This window comes from Macrobrachium rosenbergii, chromosome 54, assembly GCF_040412425.1.
Source record: "Macrobrachium rosenbergii isolate ZJJX-2024 chromosome 54, ASM4041242v1, whole genome shotgun sequence".
Taxonomy (NCBI): Eukaryota; Metazoa; Arthropoda; class Malacostraca; order Decapoda; family Palaemonidae; genus Macrobrachium; species Macrobrachium rosenbergii.
This window is the reverse complement of record NC_089794.1, coordinates 43,309,529-43,328,616: the sequence shown is the minus strand read 5'-3', so window position 1 is coordinate 43,328,616 and position 19,088 is coordinate 43,309,529. Positions and strand designations below refer to the sequence as shown.

At 35.0% G+C, this 19,088-nt stretch overlaps 1 protein-coding gene across 6 annotated transcripts in view; it reads right to left on the bottom strand.

The window, feature by feature from the left end:
* The window catches only part of didum (dilute class unconventional myosin), a 323,000-nt gene extending 309,086 nt beyond the window's left edge, over positions 1–13,914 (bottom strand). For 4 of the 6 annotated variants that reach the window (XM_067098117.1, XM_067098123.1, XM_067098118.1 and 1 more), the window contains exon 1: positions 13,703–13,873. In XM_067098117.1, coding sequence (XP_066954218.1) covers positions 13,703–13,729 — 27 coding nt within the window. In that variant the 5' untranslated portion in view covers positions 13,730–13,873. Of the gene's footprint in view, positions 1–13,702 lie in introns of all 6 variants that reach the window. The other 2 variants (XM_067098124.1, XM_067098121.1) reach the window with 2 other exon arrangements.
* Positions 13,915–19,088: the final 5,174 nt, after the last annotated feature.

The following is a 19,088-nucleotide window of genomic DNA, read 5'->3' as shown; positions in this document are numbered from 1 at the left end:
TGAAAACCCCATGAAATTAACGAGCGAGCTTTCATCCATTAAGTCTACGTTAGCTGTCAGCTGCTTATAACCACTTGAAAAAATGTCAAGGAAAATTATGCCACGGCTTGAAATTCAAGCACCACGTCAGCTATCGCGTTACAGCGACCAGTAAACCAATTAACAGTTCAAAAAGATAGCCGTTATCGCTTACAGGAATTCCCGAAGTCACTTATCAGTTTTCTCTGGCCAGTATGAATCATAAGCCACCGTCTGCTGGGAAACAAAAGCTCCGCTTTTTGTATCTTTGACAACACACACCACACTTTGGTGACGACAAGTTTAACTTCGGCTTCCAATAACGAGAACTGTAAGGAAATGGACAAAAGGTCCCGATAACGGTATTATATTAAAATTACCGGAAGAAATTCTTCTACGGCGACTACTAAAGATAAAATCACAAAACACTGCTCCTATTTAACAAAACGATAAAAATAACAAAGTAACGAAGCTTTCTTCTGTGCATCAAACTCACTAAATCATAAAATAAATTTTCCAGAGAGAGATTTCGGCAAAAACTTTTGGAGACAGACTTCTCATTTCTGTCATGCTTTCGCAAGAGGCATCACGTACGTCGGGGATTGTGAACCTTTCATTGCATTTTCCTTTCTTCCTTCCACTTAAATCACCCAATCAAACAGAAGACTTGCCGAGTTAAGAACTGGGGTCTGCAAACCTATGATAATGATGATGATGATAATAATAATATGACTGAATCACAATAATAATTAGATATGTCTAATTATCTATGACAATAAAACTTCATCTTGCCAGAGAGTAATCCAGTTACCATATCACAAAGGTTGTTTCTCGAAAAACCAAAATCTGACAACCATGTAAACTTAGGCCCTGTTCATTTGAGGAACTTTTCACTACTATATCTTTACAATTGTACATTTTTTTTTTTTTTGGTAAAAGAACCATTTCCTATCAATCTCTTACGATCTTTCCAGCTCAGCACAGATGTGAATGTCGTTGAATGACACATGTAGCGTCATTTTCTATTGCAGGCTTCCTCTGGGAATGTGGGAAATCAGGCGTTACATCTGCATGATATGTGCAGGCAATCTGCCATTCAGAAGGGAATATCTTTGGGCTTTGTGAACGCAAGTGACCGAAAACTGATGGGCAAGTAATAAACTGAACTTTACCAAATTTATTGAAAATAAAAATATTATACAAAGTGAAGTATCTGTATGGAGTTTCTGCTGATCTTTCCCATTTTTGTGACCTACTATCCTTCAAAATTTGTCATGTCATAATCATGGGGCAACATCTTCCCAAATTTCATGATGATCTCATGGAAAAGTGAATACAGTAATAATAATAATAATAATAATAATAATAATAATAATAATAATAATAATAATAATAATAATAATAATAGTAGTAGTAGTAATAAAGTACACAAACATTCACAGGAAAATTCCTGATGACATATGAAGTAAAATTTCTGTTTCTATTTTCTTCTTGCCTCTCCTAACAATACTCATCATCATCATCATCATCATCATCATCATCCAGAAAAAAATACGCTGCACCACGGTAGTGAGGTTTCTTAATCATCCTAATTAATCAAGTTATACTGTCAACAACAACAAAAAGGCCAAAGAGGTGTAGAGTAAATTACTATCCAAAGCCAATTACTTGGGAGGAGATCTAGAATAAAAATATACACTAGGGCATTTTCACCTGAAGCAGCAAGCGAACAAAGACAATTATATGGCCTGTCTAATCAGTCAAGCCATCAAATGCAAGTATTTCTCTGATTCAGTCCCAACAAGGATACTAAATATATACTTTGTCAAACAAAGGTCAGCACCAGACAGGTTCCCAGGGACGAAAACCATCCAAGCGTTTCAGGTTAGACTGATATTTGTTCAAGATAACCACTCCTCAAGCAATACTAAGCTTTGCCACTACTTGTTGACAGTCATTCTTAGCCATTCCCTTCTGAAAGCCTCATATCTTTCACCAGACAAAACAAACAAATTCCTGAACACTAGCCCAAACCACATTTACCATACTTGAAAGGGTGAATGCAGCAGGAATCAAGACTTCCTTCTTTGCCCAAAATACCCTAAACAGATTTAACAAAAACATATAGTAAGCGCAAAAACAAAAATATACTGTATCATGGATTTTGGTTTTGGTAAGAGCTGAGGCTTACTCTGTATACCAAGTCCACACACACACACACACATTACATCAGCTTTTTTAATGGTTACTGGTTGCAAAGAACTTCACAAAGGCACTCTCATTACCTGAAACAATCAAACAAGAATCTCTCAGATTGGTCACCAGTTCCAATATCCATAAGGAGGCAGGATCTAAATGTATGTACAAAAATAAGCTGGTTACACTGAAGTTACCATTCTCAAGTGAAAGTCTACAGAACAATCATTACCTTTGTCAAGGAAACTCCAACCCTTTTGAGAGGACAGATTGCTGAGGATCAGATGCACAAGGAATAATTTATGAGGAAACAGAATCTGAAGAGTCCAATGTTAGGACACTCACCCAACAATGTCATCCAGTCAACCAACATACTATAAGTGCCAGAATTTCTGCTGATCTTGGACACAGTCATCTCTACCACCATGGAGAACAGATATTTCTATCGACCTAAACACCACCAAAAACAAAAACAAAAAAACAAAATGAACAGACAGAGAGTGTGTGGCCCCTGTCTACCTTGATACGGAGGCTGGATTACCTTAAAGGCATAACACACTACATTCTTGTAAAGCCTTAGCTTGCTGTAGCTCGACATTCTTCAAAATAATGCATTGTTCACAGCTACATCTAAAATAAAAGTTGCATAACCCTTCCAAAGCACTGTTCTAAAGTAAAGAAAACTTTTGGGGAAAAAAACTACATACAAAACAGTCCCAAGCAGGTCCAAATGAATGAGCATTAAGTATAAAAATATCAATGATTCTCTGCAAATCCCAAAGATTTGAAATTCATGAATCCCTATCATGATACGGAATTTGAGGAAGATACAGTACTTAAGTTCTGCCACCTGACAAGTACTACATTTAATGAAGCAGTTAAGAATTTACCAAACTAGAAAATGTCTTATACAATAATTAAGCTACAATAAATTGGACAGAAAAGTTTCCCTTACACGGTTGTTGCCCATACATTTAAACAGAAAGCCAAAACTTTGTTTAAAGGGTGCAATGTTGGAAATGATCTTCACCACCATTGGCAACCTCCCTATAATCACTTTATTTCACCTATTCCAGGCTGTATCTGGTCTGGAGCAGTTCTGTGGATACAAATGCTTGCATCATTATGAAGTAACAACCCAAGGAAACTTTTCTCAAAAGCCCTTCTCAATGATCTTGCAAGCCACGCTGCATGAATGACCATCTGTAAGACATATATTACCCTTCTTCCCACGTGTTCATTTTTAAAATTTGACAGCTAACGCCCTCTCACACTGGTTGGAGGAATTAAGTAAATTTGTACAAAAAGAAGTTCCTTCCCTCGTTCCTTTTCTAAATGCCTAATTTACTGCTGTTACAAAGCAAGATTCATCAACAACAAACAAACTAGATCAGTACAGTTTTTCTTACAGTATCTATGGTAAGTACAGTAATATACTTTTCAATTATTTATTCTCTATGGAACATTATAGCCCAAAACATGCACTTCTGTACTGTATAAACAGTACTGCCTTTTAAAATTTTTCATGTATGGTACAATTTACTATATAAATCAATAAAAATAGTCACATTGTAAAAAGGGAAACTTGACTAAACATTAACAATAACATTCCCATCTCTCCAAAAATCTAATTAACTGTTATCAGTTACAAAGCCTACCTTTGGTAGAAATCTGTTTAAACTAGAACAAACAAATAAATACACAATCCATACCGAAAAACATGACCTTGGTAGAAGTCAAAATGACAGCCAAATAAGTCAACACATAGTATCCTATAATAATCTAGATTTAGACCCAAAATGTTTTTAAGACTGGCACTTCATATTTCTCATACCCATATTTCATGCTTTAACTGGTTTACATATGCTGTATTGGTTCGTATGATTACCATGAATGATGCTCTTGCACAAACACTGTAGGATATACAGTACTGTAAATACTGTACTGTATTCTAATTTTTTACATTAACATTGTTGTATTTCACACATTTATACAAAAGGCACCATACGTTTCTTAATCAAGCCAATAAAAGTTGTGAATAAATTTGGAGAGATCCAATATGTAATATGCAGTATACTGTAGATATTCCAGGTTTCCAAAATTTCTTTTGCAATACCTTTAATCACTGAAAATCAATTGTCTATACATTTAACAAGAGTAATGTGATAGAAAAAGCTTACATATGTATGTTGACCCAAGCAGAAAAATTAAATATAGCCCACAAGTACCTAAAACTTGCCAGTACTTGCCAGGCAACAAAATGAGAATTCTACTTCCTTATGACAAGCAGTCAAGTTCTCTGTGCTATTAGAAATGATCTTTTTCAAAAACAACGTTCGGAAATCCCAAAATTCAATGCAAAGAAATTTATGAAAAAATATTAACATATGTCTAAATTTTCAATTTTGAATATCTTCAATTTAGTGACTCAATTGAAATTTTTAGAGAAAAAGCACCATAAGAATAGTTCACAATGATCCAATTTTTTTAAAATGCATACACACCATCTAAACAAAGAGCAATACTGTATACACTACACAGAGAACTTTAGTGCAAGCGTGACTCCCTCCACAAGTGCTTGCAACACCTGCGTGTAATCATTTCTATCATTAGCCATGAGCTTTTTCCTTTTTATAATTCTTAAATACAAACCAAAAATTGGAGCAAGTTCTTATTAAGTTAACCTGTGAGAAAACACCAAAAGGAATGTCTGAAAAACAATTGGCAGAGAGCAATGCACCTGGCTGAAGAGTCATTGCAGAGAACCTTCAGTACCATCTAAAATGTGCCATGCATGGCACACTAAGTGGTAGCCTCATATGGAACCAGCCAAGGAACTGAGGGATCATATGTATACCCAGCAATTCCTTAAAGTTCAGTACAGTACTCTCCAGATAAAATGGATTCACTGGCTATTAGAGTACTGTACATGATCAAATACTGCACAGGTAACCATCAAAACAGATCTCATGGTAGCCTGAGCTGTAACTTCTGATATACCTTATCAGTGAAACAAATGTCTCCTATGTATAACAACTAGAAGTATCTCCTAAGTATAACAACTAGAAGCACATTTACTTATTACAACACTTAATTTAAGGGGAAGATAAGTATGCACAATGATGCCCAAGAAATCATACCTAGTACCAAAAGACATACCCAACAATGTAAAGAATAAAAAAAAAAACTGAACTACCACCATTTGAGGTGTGGCTTGAGCAGTGCACTCCAGACATTAGTCAAGGTTCTTTCCAGCATCATTTTGGTTTACAGCTACATCACTTTCAGCCTTGCACTTCTCACCCTTCCCCCCTTTGGTCTCTTTCCAAGTGCCTGGCCTTCTTTTAAATTTACCTTGCTCTAATTTTCAAGTCGTCTGAGGCTTTGAGGGTCTACAAATCTGACTCTGGACAAATTAAACTGCAATACATTAAATTCATAATAGTTATAAATGTAAAAAAAATCAGAAAATTAAAACACATTTTGAATAAATAAATTGTGAAGGCCAAGATATACATTATGCCCTCTAAGACTGTACAGAAAAACTTGAGAAAAAATACTATGGAAATACTAATTGGCCATTTGCTTTCATTCATTAAAGAGGCACCATTCTTTAATTAAATATCAGCAAACAAAAAGGGTAGATAAATATCAGCAAACAAAAAGGGTAGATACCTTTGAAGGAATTACAGTATATACTGTGCATCTTTTCATGCTTAGTCTTTCTCCAAACAACATAATAAAAGGAAGTCTATTTACTCTAACAACAAGATGATGGTAAGAAATTAATTGGGTACGTGTCACACATTATCGCTTCGCTTCCAGTTCCCAACAAAAAACAGATAACCTTTTACTAAAGTCATTTTTTTCTTTTTTTTGCTCATGCCAATGAGACAGACAACCTAATCCCCTATTACATCCCCAGCCAGAAAAAATTCTTAAAAATGGAAAATGAAAGAAGGAAGTGATGCCTAAAAGGAAGAAAGATTATAAGAGAAGAAAAACAGAAGCAAGAAAAGAGTTCTAAAGCTTGGCAGTAGAAGATAAGACTGAAAAAGTGCAACCCAAAGAAAACCGATTTCCAAAAAGCCAAAATGGGGACAGGTGTTATAAGGCTGCCCAAATGGATAAAGAATTCTAACAAACATGTGATTGTGTTGACTATTTCCATCATATTTGCTCAGAGAGTAAATTACAATGAAGCACTATCCACTGGGTCATAGTGGGTTAAGAAGATGAGTAAAAATCACTAATAAGCAAGTGTGGAACCTGCTCAGGTATAATGCCTCAGACAGAAAAGTGCTGTAATTTAGTTCCAGCTCCTTTAATTACCTGTGTGGGTCAGTTGGTAGAACTCTTGCTTGCATTTGAGTCCAGGGCTTGAACCCGATTTGAGATAAAAATTAATTTCCACAACACATCATTATGTGTTGACTATTTACATCATATTCACTCGGAAGAGGTAAACCAAAACTGGGTTACTGGTATGCCAGGAGGTCAGGTAAGACTTTCTGGCAAGCAAGATGTGTAGCCTGCCCAGGTAATGCCTCTGGTACAGAAGTACTTAGGTTTCAACTTCTTTTATGACTGTGTAAGTCAGCTGACAGCACCTTTGCCTTCCATTTGAGTCCTGGGTTTAATCCTGATGTGAGGTTGACATTTTTTTATTACACACACACACACATGACTGTGTTGATTATTTCCATAATACAATACTATTACCTTTGTTGAAAATACTGATTTGATGTAACTTTCATATAACATTTTCTTCCTTGGGCAGATAGCCTAACCCTTTACAATATTTTTGTTTAATGCAATTTAAAAATATCACATTTTCCTAAATACTGGGCATGTCATAGTGTTACATGACTTCTTAAGGGTATCTACTGTACATACTGGAGATATCTGTCTATACAGTATTTCATGGTGCAAGCACAAAAATTGTACAGTATTTTCAATACTGTATATCACCACAAGGTAAAGGTCCTCAACCCAGGCCTACATCTAGATTTCAAAGTAACCTGGTACTGTACAAAACTAGTACAAGGATTACTTTCAGACACATCAAAAGGTGACTGAGGCTGAGTGCTGCATTCAATAATCAAAACTGGTTATTTTATGCATACTGTAATTTGATTTACAAAACCCAACACTACACAAAGGTGATTAACTTTGGTACTGTTCTGGACAACCACCAGGATTATGTCCTAAGTAATTCTGCACAGTTAAACCTGCACTGTTATAATAAACTGATAAAACATTTTTTGCCTAGACTCAACCCAGAGTTCTTATGGCCTTTCAATACTGGACTATAAAATCTGCATCAGTATATACCAGTCTGACCATTCAAATCAATCTCTGAAATGGTCTCAAAACATACAGAACATAAAAAAAAAGATGCCTTGCTTTCATATCTAACATATCAATCAAGCATTAAACACTGTACTATAAAATATTCCATACCAAAGTCAATTCCTTAGCCATTCTACTATGCAACCAATCAATAAAGAATCTAAATTGAAAATTAAAATGGTTAACTGAAGAACTCATGCAATATATCCCTCGCCAGATTTCTAGGAACATTTTCTATTCTCAGTTTTCCCAGGCAGAGTAAAAAAAAAAAGCTATACAGTATATCAAGGGTCTCCTATTCTACTTGAAATCTTGGAAATTAAACTTCATTAAAATCTAATGTTTTTTTTTTTTTTAAATACAAAGAAGGGGATCAGTAATGACTACAAATAAATAATACTGACATGAACAAACAGGGGCATTCAACAAATTCTTATTCCATGCCGTGTTCATTACAACATTAACCTTCAACACCAAAGTATGGAAAATTTAACCTTACTATGTCTCAATACCTACACAATCTCCATTACAGTAACAAATTATCTCAATATTGTATTAGTCTTCAAACGTCAGACAAACTCCAACGCTAAATGAATGAAATGAAAAATCTGATGTACTTCATACAGCTTATGTTTGTTTTACTAACTCAAGACACAAGACAATTTTCACTTCATACAGCTTGTTTATTTTACTAACATAAAACATCCCACACAAGGCTGCAGCATGAAGCTTTCAATTAAAAACTTCCAAGTTCCTAAAAAATTACTAAAATTTTGATTTATTATTTTAATACAAGACCACCATGAGGGGCAATACATTAATGCACTCATCAAACATGCCATTATGAAAAAGAACACAGATGGAGGAAAAATGAAATGCATTATTTCAATTCTGTTACTCTTAAAAGAAAAGTGGTTATGGTATAGCCTCCATAGTCTTAAAGGAGAATTGATGGGAGAGAATTCCCTGGTTTAGAGCCTAAGAAAAGTTATTTTGTAAGGTTACTATTTTGTCTATTTATACCATAGCTATTTCATTTTCAAACCTACAGTAAACAACATTCAGACATTATTAGTTTTCCACAGTAAGTTTAAAAACAGCACTTACACACATGCTACAAGTATGAGAGAGAGAGAGAGAGAGAGAGAGAGAGAGAGAGAGAGAGAGAGAGAGAGAGAGAGAGAGAGAGAGAGAGAGAGAGAGTTTTACCTGAACAATTAACATCATCACAATCACTGCTGATTTTTGGAAATCCAAATTTGTTCCATCTGGCTGACCCCAATTATTTATAAACTACACCACATTTTCTTTAATAACTTTTTCCATGCCATAACTCTTTCCAAAAAACATGCCTTGCATTTCTTGCAAAAAAAAAAAAATTTTAACACGCATCTATTAAAATGCACTAAAATTAAAAAATCCTTTTTTGAGACACACCAGGATTTTCTTACAGTTAATCATGTCTACAAAAATAAAAGTGTGGTTGTCAACCTTGGAAGGAAGTGCTACAAGAAATAAAAAATAATTTTTTTTCTTGTAACATTCCCTTCCATGTTTGGTGCCCACGCTTTTATTTTCACAGACATTATTAATCGTAAGAAAACCCTGGCGTGTCTCAGAAAATTATTTTTTACTTTTTAGTACATTTTATATCAGCAAGTTTTAAAAGAAAAATTTTTATATTTTTTATTCTATACTTTTTAGTTTTGAAAGAAATTGTAACTGATTCACGACTGTAACTAAAAAAAATTGAACATGATATCCTGTCAAGCCAAAGAAGGTTTGAAAAATCCGTAGTTATTAACTTATTCTGTCGAGTCAAAGAAAGTGTGAAAAATCCAAAGTTTCATACAAATCCTGAGATACTAGGGGAGGTCACTGTAGGGTCACTTGAGGTCACTGCTGACCTATTGATCATGTAAGGTTCTATTGTCACTGGGATTGAGTAAACATGCAAAATTTCACGTCCATCGGACAGAGGGAACAGGACAAAAATTGAGTTACAAGTTTTGACCCAAACAAACAGACAAACGCAGAAGCTAAATAAAAGCATCTAATATACCCAAGATGACATATTTTCTAGTACTTAGAATATATTTAATAAAAGTTTGGTAGCTGCATATTCAATTGTTCATGTTTCAAGATCTTCATAGCATCTCCTACATGTAGTTATCCTTCAGGCTGTATACTTCTTTGGGTCTCTTGGTCCTCAACATGATGTGTCAAAACACATTCATAAATAGATCTTGCTTTCATAAATAGCTAATGAAGCTCAACGAGGACATTTATGACCATTTCCAGGAGGAATTTATAAATAATTTCTTCTCTGGCAACCTTAAAAACTGGACTCTGTATCTTGTATCTTGTAATCTGGTAGACCATTAGACCGAATGTTGCAGTATAATGTTATAACTTCACAGATGAACATTTACGCTGCATTTGATCTGTCATATTTAAAATTCATCTCAGTAGTTTCAAGTTCCTCATTGCCTTGCTTTGTGAAACTTCAAAATTATTTTCAGACTAATAACGAGGTTTTAGCTTCCTTTCATACCCTATCAATGAACACTTATTTTCATGTAGTATCCATTTATTCTGTTCATCACACTCCCATTATGTTCTGTTATTTGGTCATGCATATACTCAACATTTTCCACAACCAGGTAGAACTGCATTTCACGGGCAAAAATTTTCATTTTTTTATTAAATCATAACAGTTTATTAGTGTACGATATCATACAAATTTTCAGTTTTAAATTTGTATTTTTTCAGGTTTTACTGATAAAGTTCCTCTCATACTTTTCAACACCTATACATTTAGTCTTTTATGAAAAGGTCTTGTAACAAAGAAATTCAGTAGATAACTCTTTCTCTCTCTCCTAAATTTGAGTCAATAATAATTCAGAACTGAGTTCCCCATAGTTATCTTTAACAAACCTTGTATGGTACATGGTGACAATCTTATTATCAGTACCATTACTACCATTTCCTGCACTATATCAACTGCCAATACCACCATCTCTATCATTTCAAACGTTAACATGGTTCCTTAAGTATTAAATTACTGACAATATATCTTCACATTTTGACTAGAATAAACAAGACTTTCCTTCTTGTACTTTTATTCCCCTCCAAGTAGCAAAAAGTCTTTACCCACCAGCATTGTCCTTTTATTAACTAACACAGCTGTATTACTTATTATTCATTCCATTCTGTCCTGTAATTAATACAGTACTATACTGTAATTATAATATATTGTATACTGCTTTTATTGCTGACTTGCAAATACACTATATACATTATTGTTGTACAGTAATCTCCTCACACACACATGCATTTATGTATACATTCCATTTCAGTGCTTCATATCTCCTGGTACTTCCTTTATTCCTGCCTCCACATGTAGGTGAATTATATAAGATTACATCTGGCTCTGTGTTGCCTATCAGAGAGAGAGAGAGAGAGAGAGAGAGAGAGAGAGAGAGAGAGAGAGAGAGAGAGAGAGAGAGAGAATATTCCCATTTCCCCTTCAATTTAGTTATACTTATGTAGGGGAAATTCCCATCTCTCCTGTAGGCCTAGTATGATTACTTCTATATGACACATTTCACAAACCTCTGCATACTAGAATGGTGTATGCTCTATGGCATGAAATTTGATGCAAATATAAAAACTACCTTTACTGTTTATGAGACACTAGGAATAATCATCACTATAAATGCTTCTGGAGAAATTTTTTTTTTTAATGCTAACTAGAAATATTTCCAAAAATTTAATAGCCTTTGTGAATAAAGATATACTGTAATAACCACCCAAAAACCTAAGACTACAAAAATGTGCAGTAATCCACATCCTCTGCAAAACTAATAAATTTTTTTGCTAAAATAACAAGTTCCACTTCTCATATGAAGATTTTTGTAAAGACTTTATTTGTGTTTCCTGTTACTCTGCACCAAACCAAGAAACCAGGTGCTATACCCTCACTTTTCTTTCCAAACTCTAACATCTGCTATGACATTACGAGAACATTTCCATCATAATTAGAATTCTCCAAGAATAAGTAGGCTAGCTAACTGAAAGTAGGTATGCATAATCTTTACATACTATACACCTGTACCTAGTATCTTATTGTAAGAGAGACTGAGAGTGAGTCATTCTTTTTATATACCGCTACCAGAAATCTATAACAAATGATGGCTAATGGGATTAAGTATGTACTGTAATGGAGAACTTCTATTTTGCAAGCCAAATTTTATTCAACCACAGCAAAATTCTACATTGCACAGCCTGTTGTTTAATTCAACGAAATTTATTAATGTTTTTGGTTAACTTCTCAGCACTTAGTAATACACAAATTTTAGCTGATATATATTATGCATACTACAGATATACAGTAATATAAATGGCCAAGTTTAAAACGAGATAACCTTGGTAATGATTTATAAAGAATATGCATACCTACTTTCAGTTAGCTAGCCTACTTATTCTTGGCCATTTATGTTATTGTATATCTGTAGTATATAACATATATCAGCTAAAATTTGTGTAATACTAAGTGCTGAAAAGTTAACCAAAAACATTAATAAACTTCACTGAATTAAACAACAGGCTGTGCAACGTAGAATTTTGCTGTGGTTGAATAAAATTTGGCTTGCAAAATAGAAGTTCTCCATTACAGTACATATTTAATCCCATTAGCCATCATTTGTTATAGATTTCTGGTAGTGGTATATAAAAAGAATGACTCACTCTCACTCTCTCTTACAATAAGATAATAGGTACAGGTGTACAGTGCATAAAGAATATGCATACCTACTTTCAGTTAGCTAGCCTACTTATTCTCGGAGTGTAAGATAAACTGTAGGAGAGAAATGTAGCATATTTATTTTTCGAATGCCTTCCTGTATTCTAAAGAATCTCAGCAATTCAGTAAACATGCATGGATGTTTTACTATGTTATTCCTAGTTTACACTTCCAGCTCTACAATACATAAGTGACAAGACTATAAAATCATTGTTAAAATACAACAGCTATGCTTAAACCTAAAGCTTCCAGTGAACTTAACTACATTCAACATGCCTACATTATGAATTATGCATGTGCACGGTGAAATATAATTATCCGTTCAATCAATTTCTTGTTGAAAGTAAAATAAACTTATTTCTTGTGTCATTTTACAGTATGTAAATACATATAATGCAATTATCAGCACATAGGTACTTGTGCAAAAATTCTTGAAAACCACACCTTTTCAGACCTAGGCCTAACTTACAGCACAGAAGTAGGGTACAATTTTAAAGCTAAATGTTACTACCCTAAAGCTTATGTCACCAAAAGTTTTATCACACAGCATTCTTGAAAAAATAAAATATAGGGCATGGGTCTATATGCCCTTATTTCAATAAAACATTCACTAAGTGAAATTATCACACTTTGGCCTACATGTTAATAGGTTTAAAACATGAGCTATTGCTTAGGCTTTAGAGGATCAGTAACCCTGGCCTAGGCTAAAGGTTTTAGGCCTACATGAAATACAAAACCAAATTAAACTTGAGATTCATAGAAATTGATCTAGACACATCTACCTGGCACATATAAGTACAGTTTAGGCTAAAATGGTAAAGAATGGGTTACACATTAGAAACTTTACTCAGATTAGCCTATGCTAGGCCTAATCACTTTGACAAGTTGACAAGCAGCGACCGTAGGTCCATCGTAGGATTATATCCTGTGACTCATGAGCCAATTGCAAGATGCTAAACCCAAAATTCCATCAAAACGTTAGATTTCAACGACTGCGTAATACCTCGGCAATTGATCAGCTGTTGCAATCGTACTCCTACAAACGTTGGTTCCTCAACTCTCAAGTCTAGCCAAATTTCGTTCGCTAAAACTTTCATAACCCACAACTACAATAAAATTTCTAAAAGACCACCCCATCAAAATGCAAACAAGCAAATTTGGATGCAATGTGAGCCTAAAAAAATAAAAATAAAAGAATAATCTCCCCATGTGATATTACCCAGTGGAGGGGCGATGGAAGGGGAGGGAGGTTGTGACCTCACTTGACAGGAAAGACCACTTTGACCCAACCGGTCATTCTTGTCTCTAAACATTCCCACGGATATCACTTACCTTCACGTAAAGCTCACGGACAGACATCCTTGGTGGGTGTCACTGTATTTAATCCATTAAACTGTATCAATTGTCAGCGAATAATTTCGAGGATTGAGAACACAGGTCGATATGCACTGGCTGCGATACACTTGACAGATCTCTGACACACAACACAACTGCACTGTGCTGCCACCTGCCTCCAGCCGCCTCAACTAAACACTCCGCTCGGCAAAGAAGGGAAACTCATCTCTCTTCTCAGGTAAGATGTTAAAATGTTCTTTCCATATTCCATATCTGCTTTAACTGGGTCTCTGGGTTACAAGGCTTTGACCGACTTTTGCGTTTCAAAATAATGGAGGCACAAAGGAAAAGAGAAAAAGACATTTTTTTCATTGAAATACTACGTGGGCTTCAGTACAGGTAAACAGCATTTTTTTTATTGGTGGTCGCTTAAACGTAGCCGATTGGCTTTCAGACAAAATGCACTTATGGTTAGCCAAAATCATTATTTCACATCTTACATTTCCTTGATACATATGCATGATAAGGATTTCGCTCTCGTTGTAAAACCAACATGTACTCTGACTATCACTGATATTCTCGAGACATCTTCATCGGCCAGGAAAAGAAACAAAACAGACAGGAATTACCCCTATAACGTCTCTTTATCATCATCATCATTTAGGTTCATTTTTGGTGGTCTGTCTGACGGACTCATCCATCTATTTTAAAATTTAAAGGTCCCTTGAATAACCTTCCATTTCATAAAACCTTTATATATATATATATATATATATATATATATATATATATATATATATATATATATATATATATATATATATATATATATATATATATATATATATACATATATATTCTTAACTGTTTTTAAGTTTTCAAATTTTTTGTAGTTCTCGGGGCACCTGAGTATACAATCTGCATGTCGAATAATCGAAGGCTATTTTTCCTGTGGCCTATTTTTTACTCCATTAATTTTTTAGTGCTCCTAGATGAACTTAAGTTTTCGATGTTATATATCTGCTTTATATCAATCAGATTTTTTTCTGTCATATTCTCATATTTCATTTTTTGTCTCTAACCTAGTGACTGTTCGAAATGCAGTGCTTTATTTTATTATTGTTCTTCATCTCCATGATTAGTTGTGTTTCTTTTATTCTTGTTTCTTGGTACTTTGTCTCATCTGAATTACAATCTTTGACATACAATTTCTCCAGTACATTTGCCCTTCTATCCAAATTCATGCCATTTAAAGCTTTGTGATGCATGGCTTTGACACAGACATTGCAACATTAAAGAGTACATATTAGCTAATCATCACGATTTCCTTTATTCCTTCTATCTGCGGTGAGTATTTATTTCGTGAAATTTCATCCCTTTAATCGAAATTCCTATATAACAACCTTTTTGAAGACATTTTCAACTACTACCAACTCTCTTAACCGTGCATTCTTATCATTAATATATTCTTAAATCCTCTTTTTCTTCATCTCCTGGGACGTCTGCCGTCATGATGTCTGGGGTCTTTACCATAAACGATACGGGTCTCATCAGCTGAGAGCGTAAACTGAAAATCTTAACATTATTTAACCATTTTGAAGATAAATGTAGTTTTACTTTAATTATTTACGAAGACTTTTCAAAGCATTTTTCAAATTGCACCTGTAAGTTGTAATTTTAAAAATGCTTTGAAGACATCAGTGACTTTTGGCAGGGTAGCAGTCGATCACAACTCATGTTTACAGTGATACATTTCCAGTGGATGGGATTAATTTGTGACTATCTGATCATCTTAACTTTGGAACTCTCACTGCCAGGGGTGTTCATCTGAGAGAACATTCAGGTAATTTAGTCTCTTCTGATTATATGATTTCGTATATAATTATTACTGCCTTCTAAGTTTTACTATCTTCCATTGTCAATAACATTTTTAGTTGTATAACGACATTCTAATCAAAGAAATCTGGTTATTGAAGTAAACGGCTTCTTTTATTAATAAAAATAATGCTTTTCCAAGTAGCAGAAAATTATTAATTGAATAATGAACGCTTTCGCGAGAGGTAAAGCGTGTAATGCGATTTCCGAAGCTTTTCGTGCGAACTTCGTAGGTTTTACTAGCAAAAATAAACGTGAAGTTAGGATCTTTGTTTTATATCCTTCAATTAATGCTTTTGAAACTGCTAACACGTAGTGAGATCTTAAAGCTGAAAGAATTAGAGAGGACCACATGTTTGAATAGTTCAACATTTAGCTGAAAGTAAAAATATTATTATCATAGTCGGAAACGGATATTTTGCTGGCAAAATTAACGAGAAGGTATTGCAAGGAAGCAGTAAGCCTTATACAGTTTTTTCTACACTTGTTTTGCAATAGCAGTTATTGTACTACTTTTATCTTTTCATTGCACTTCTTTCCTCTTTTCACATGCGGGAATTCTGTTCTGTGGAAACTTGCACGTTTATCTTCAGAACAGAAATGAACAGTTCAACGATCGTGTAAATGAGCGATGTATTTACTTAATGAGAGATGTCCAGTAGGATGCACCAGCTGAAATAGATAACATGGATGAAAACAAAAACATACAACTCAGAAAGAGGCCTAAACTAAATAATGGAAAAAATGGTCAATTTATGAAAGGTACTTATGTGAAATAGTACTACATTAGGAAATACATAAATCAAGTGCTTATAAAAGCGCCCACTACAGTGAAAAATTCGCAAGATTTAATTACGAAATCGTGTAACGACAACATACCTAGCCAAGGTGAACATAGTTATTTCCACTTTCGTAATATCATCAGAAAGACGATATTTTAAAGGTGATGCACTGAAAAACTAATGATTATTACATAGTAATCAGAAGAGGGAAGTATATGTATTCTGATCACACAGAAAAACTAGATATTCTTCTGAATTTCTCAGCATATTAATGCCAATAGTTCTATGAAATACACAAAAGCGACACATTTGACAGCAGATTATAGTTCCAGCCTTTAACCAGCGCTGTTGTTCTGCCCAGAGTTTTGTCAGGAATTGAAAGCACTTCTTTTGTCATGAAATTCACACACACACACACACACACACACACACACACACACACATATATATATATATATATATATATATATATATATATATATATATATATATATATATATATATAGGGAGAGAGAGAGAGAGGTGATGGATAGTTTATATTAAGCCTACTTGGAATAAGAGGCCTGGGGTGAACCTTTGGACTCAACCGCCAACCGAGGCGAGAGAGAGAGAGAGAGAGAGAGAGAGAGAGAGCAGGGCGAGTTGCAAACAGTCAGCGACATCTTTTGGAGAACTGCGTAACTTGTCAGCAGCAGTATGCGAATGTAGCCTCACTTGCAAATCGTCCTATCGGAAGGCGATTTATAACATTTTTCACCTACGAATTTCAAAGTACAGTTTAAAGTGCTACAGCTCTTATAGAACAGTTGTCCTTTTTGTTATAGTTTATACTTTTTATTATTGATTAACAAAGCACGGTGAAGTCTAGGGCTAGAATCAAACAAATTTACTTCTACACGGAGAAGCCAAACGACTTCTGTCTTGCTTTACCCAAATTTTCTATATGCTGATGTTAGGCAGTGATCAAAAACTAAAATTATTGTTTCTATATACCAAGTGACCTTGAAATTCTAGAAAGATAAGTAAGTAAAGGGAGAAATGTTAGCCATCAAGAAATGATAAAATTACTCTCGGTATCGAAATATATTCAATCCCCTTGTTTTTATTTTTTATAATTCCACATACAAAACATTTACAAATCTTGCACATTTACATCCAATACCTGACTGGGAAAAACCGATCAGGCACAGCAACGCATACATGAACAACACACAGACATATACAGCCAAAACATTACATCTGACTATGGACTGTATAAATTATTCTTCCTAAACGCCCTCAGTACTCAGATGGTTGCTTCTACTAAGACAGGTATATCACGCCCAAAGCTGGTTCAGTAAGGAAAGCTGCCAGCTGAATTCTCAGTGCTGTCACGTAAGTTATGAACAACACTATATATAGGCCCTCTTCATTGTATTCAACCTAGAAGATTTTCCAACAATCGTATTTCCAGGTAGCATGCTTACCTCCAGTTCTTTTCCCATATGCAGTTATAAATTTACCGTACTGAAGCAAAGTAAAGCAAAGCATCATACAATAAATCAACGCCCCTAAGGCAAATATCGACCTCCGGCAGGTTCTTATCCAACTACAAATACATGGAATTAAGGTAAGATCAAGTATCAAAAATAAATGTTAGGATAACCTGTCATGTATCGTGTTGCCAGATGTTATCAAGCTTTGCAAGAGATACATACACACATTAACAGGACATTAGAGCACGAAGACCTTCTTACACTTGTAACCCTCGGATCCACTGCCAGACTTAGGCAACATCTCACTGGCGTGCTGAGAGTGTAACTACCACACAAACACCTATACGAAATCTAGTTAGTCTCCAGAGGTTTCACACACCAATGAAAGGTCTCAGCAAACCAAGGGAAAAAAATTAGAGGAAAAACATAGGAAAAGATGTTTGCGAAAGAGCATAGTGAATCCTTGTTTTTTTAGATTTTTCTTAAGAGGAGATTTATCGTTTCATCATCCTACCGGATGAAAAAAATCATAACAGAGATTGGGGGCTGCCCAATCCTATACTGGTAATGCCTTGATTTGAATGGGCTCTTGGGCATAATGAAAACTTCGTAGAGAAATCTTATTTAAAGTTACTCTTGTCTTGCAACGGTAAACTGTCATATGGTGCACCCAAAATTGGTGATGGCAGAGAACTGGTGATGTTGATGGCTGGGACAAGCATCTTGATTTTTGATAAGGGCATCACTAGTGGTTGGTGGTCATAATGATGATAAAAGCTGTGCCTTCAACTAGGTGCCTGAAGTTTCGGGTGTTCCATAGGTGCCGTGTTCCAGGAGTGTTAACAGGGACTCGAGTTCGTCCCAGGCTGCCCTTGCTGGTCCCCCTCCCCCACCAACACCCTGTGGAGTGTTAGCAGGTCGAGGTCCCATTGGACATGGGTGGGTGAGGGCAGGGACAATTCAGTTTTCAGGAATTTGTTCAGTTCCTCGTACAGTATTTTCTCTCCCTAAACATTGACTTAATTACATAGTCTGCCTTATCTTTGGAATTTGCAATATTGCATTCACCCTCTGGAACCAAACAAGTGGTTCTGTTGTCAAAAATGGAGGCAGGCGGGCGCTGATGGTGTTATGTCTGGTTGGGCATCCACAGATATCTTCTGTCGCTTTTCTTACAAGATTTAACTTTGGAGGTTCTGCTTGATGTCCTTGTGGGTAAAGCTAAACGAGGGGGGCGGGTCGCATGATTAG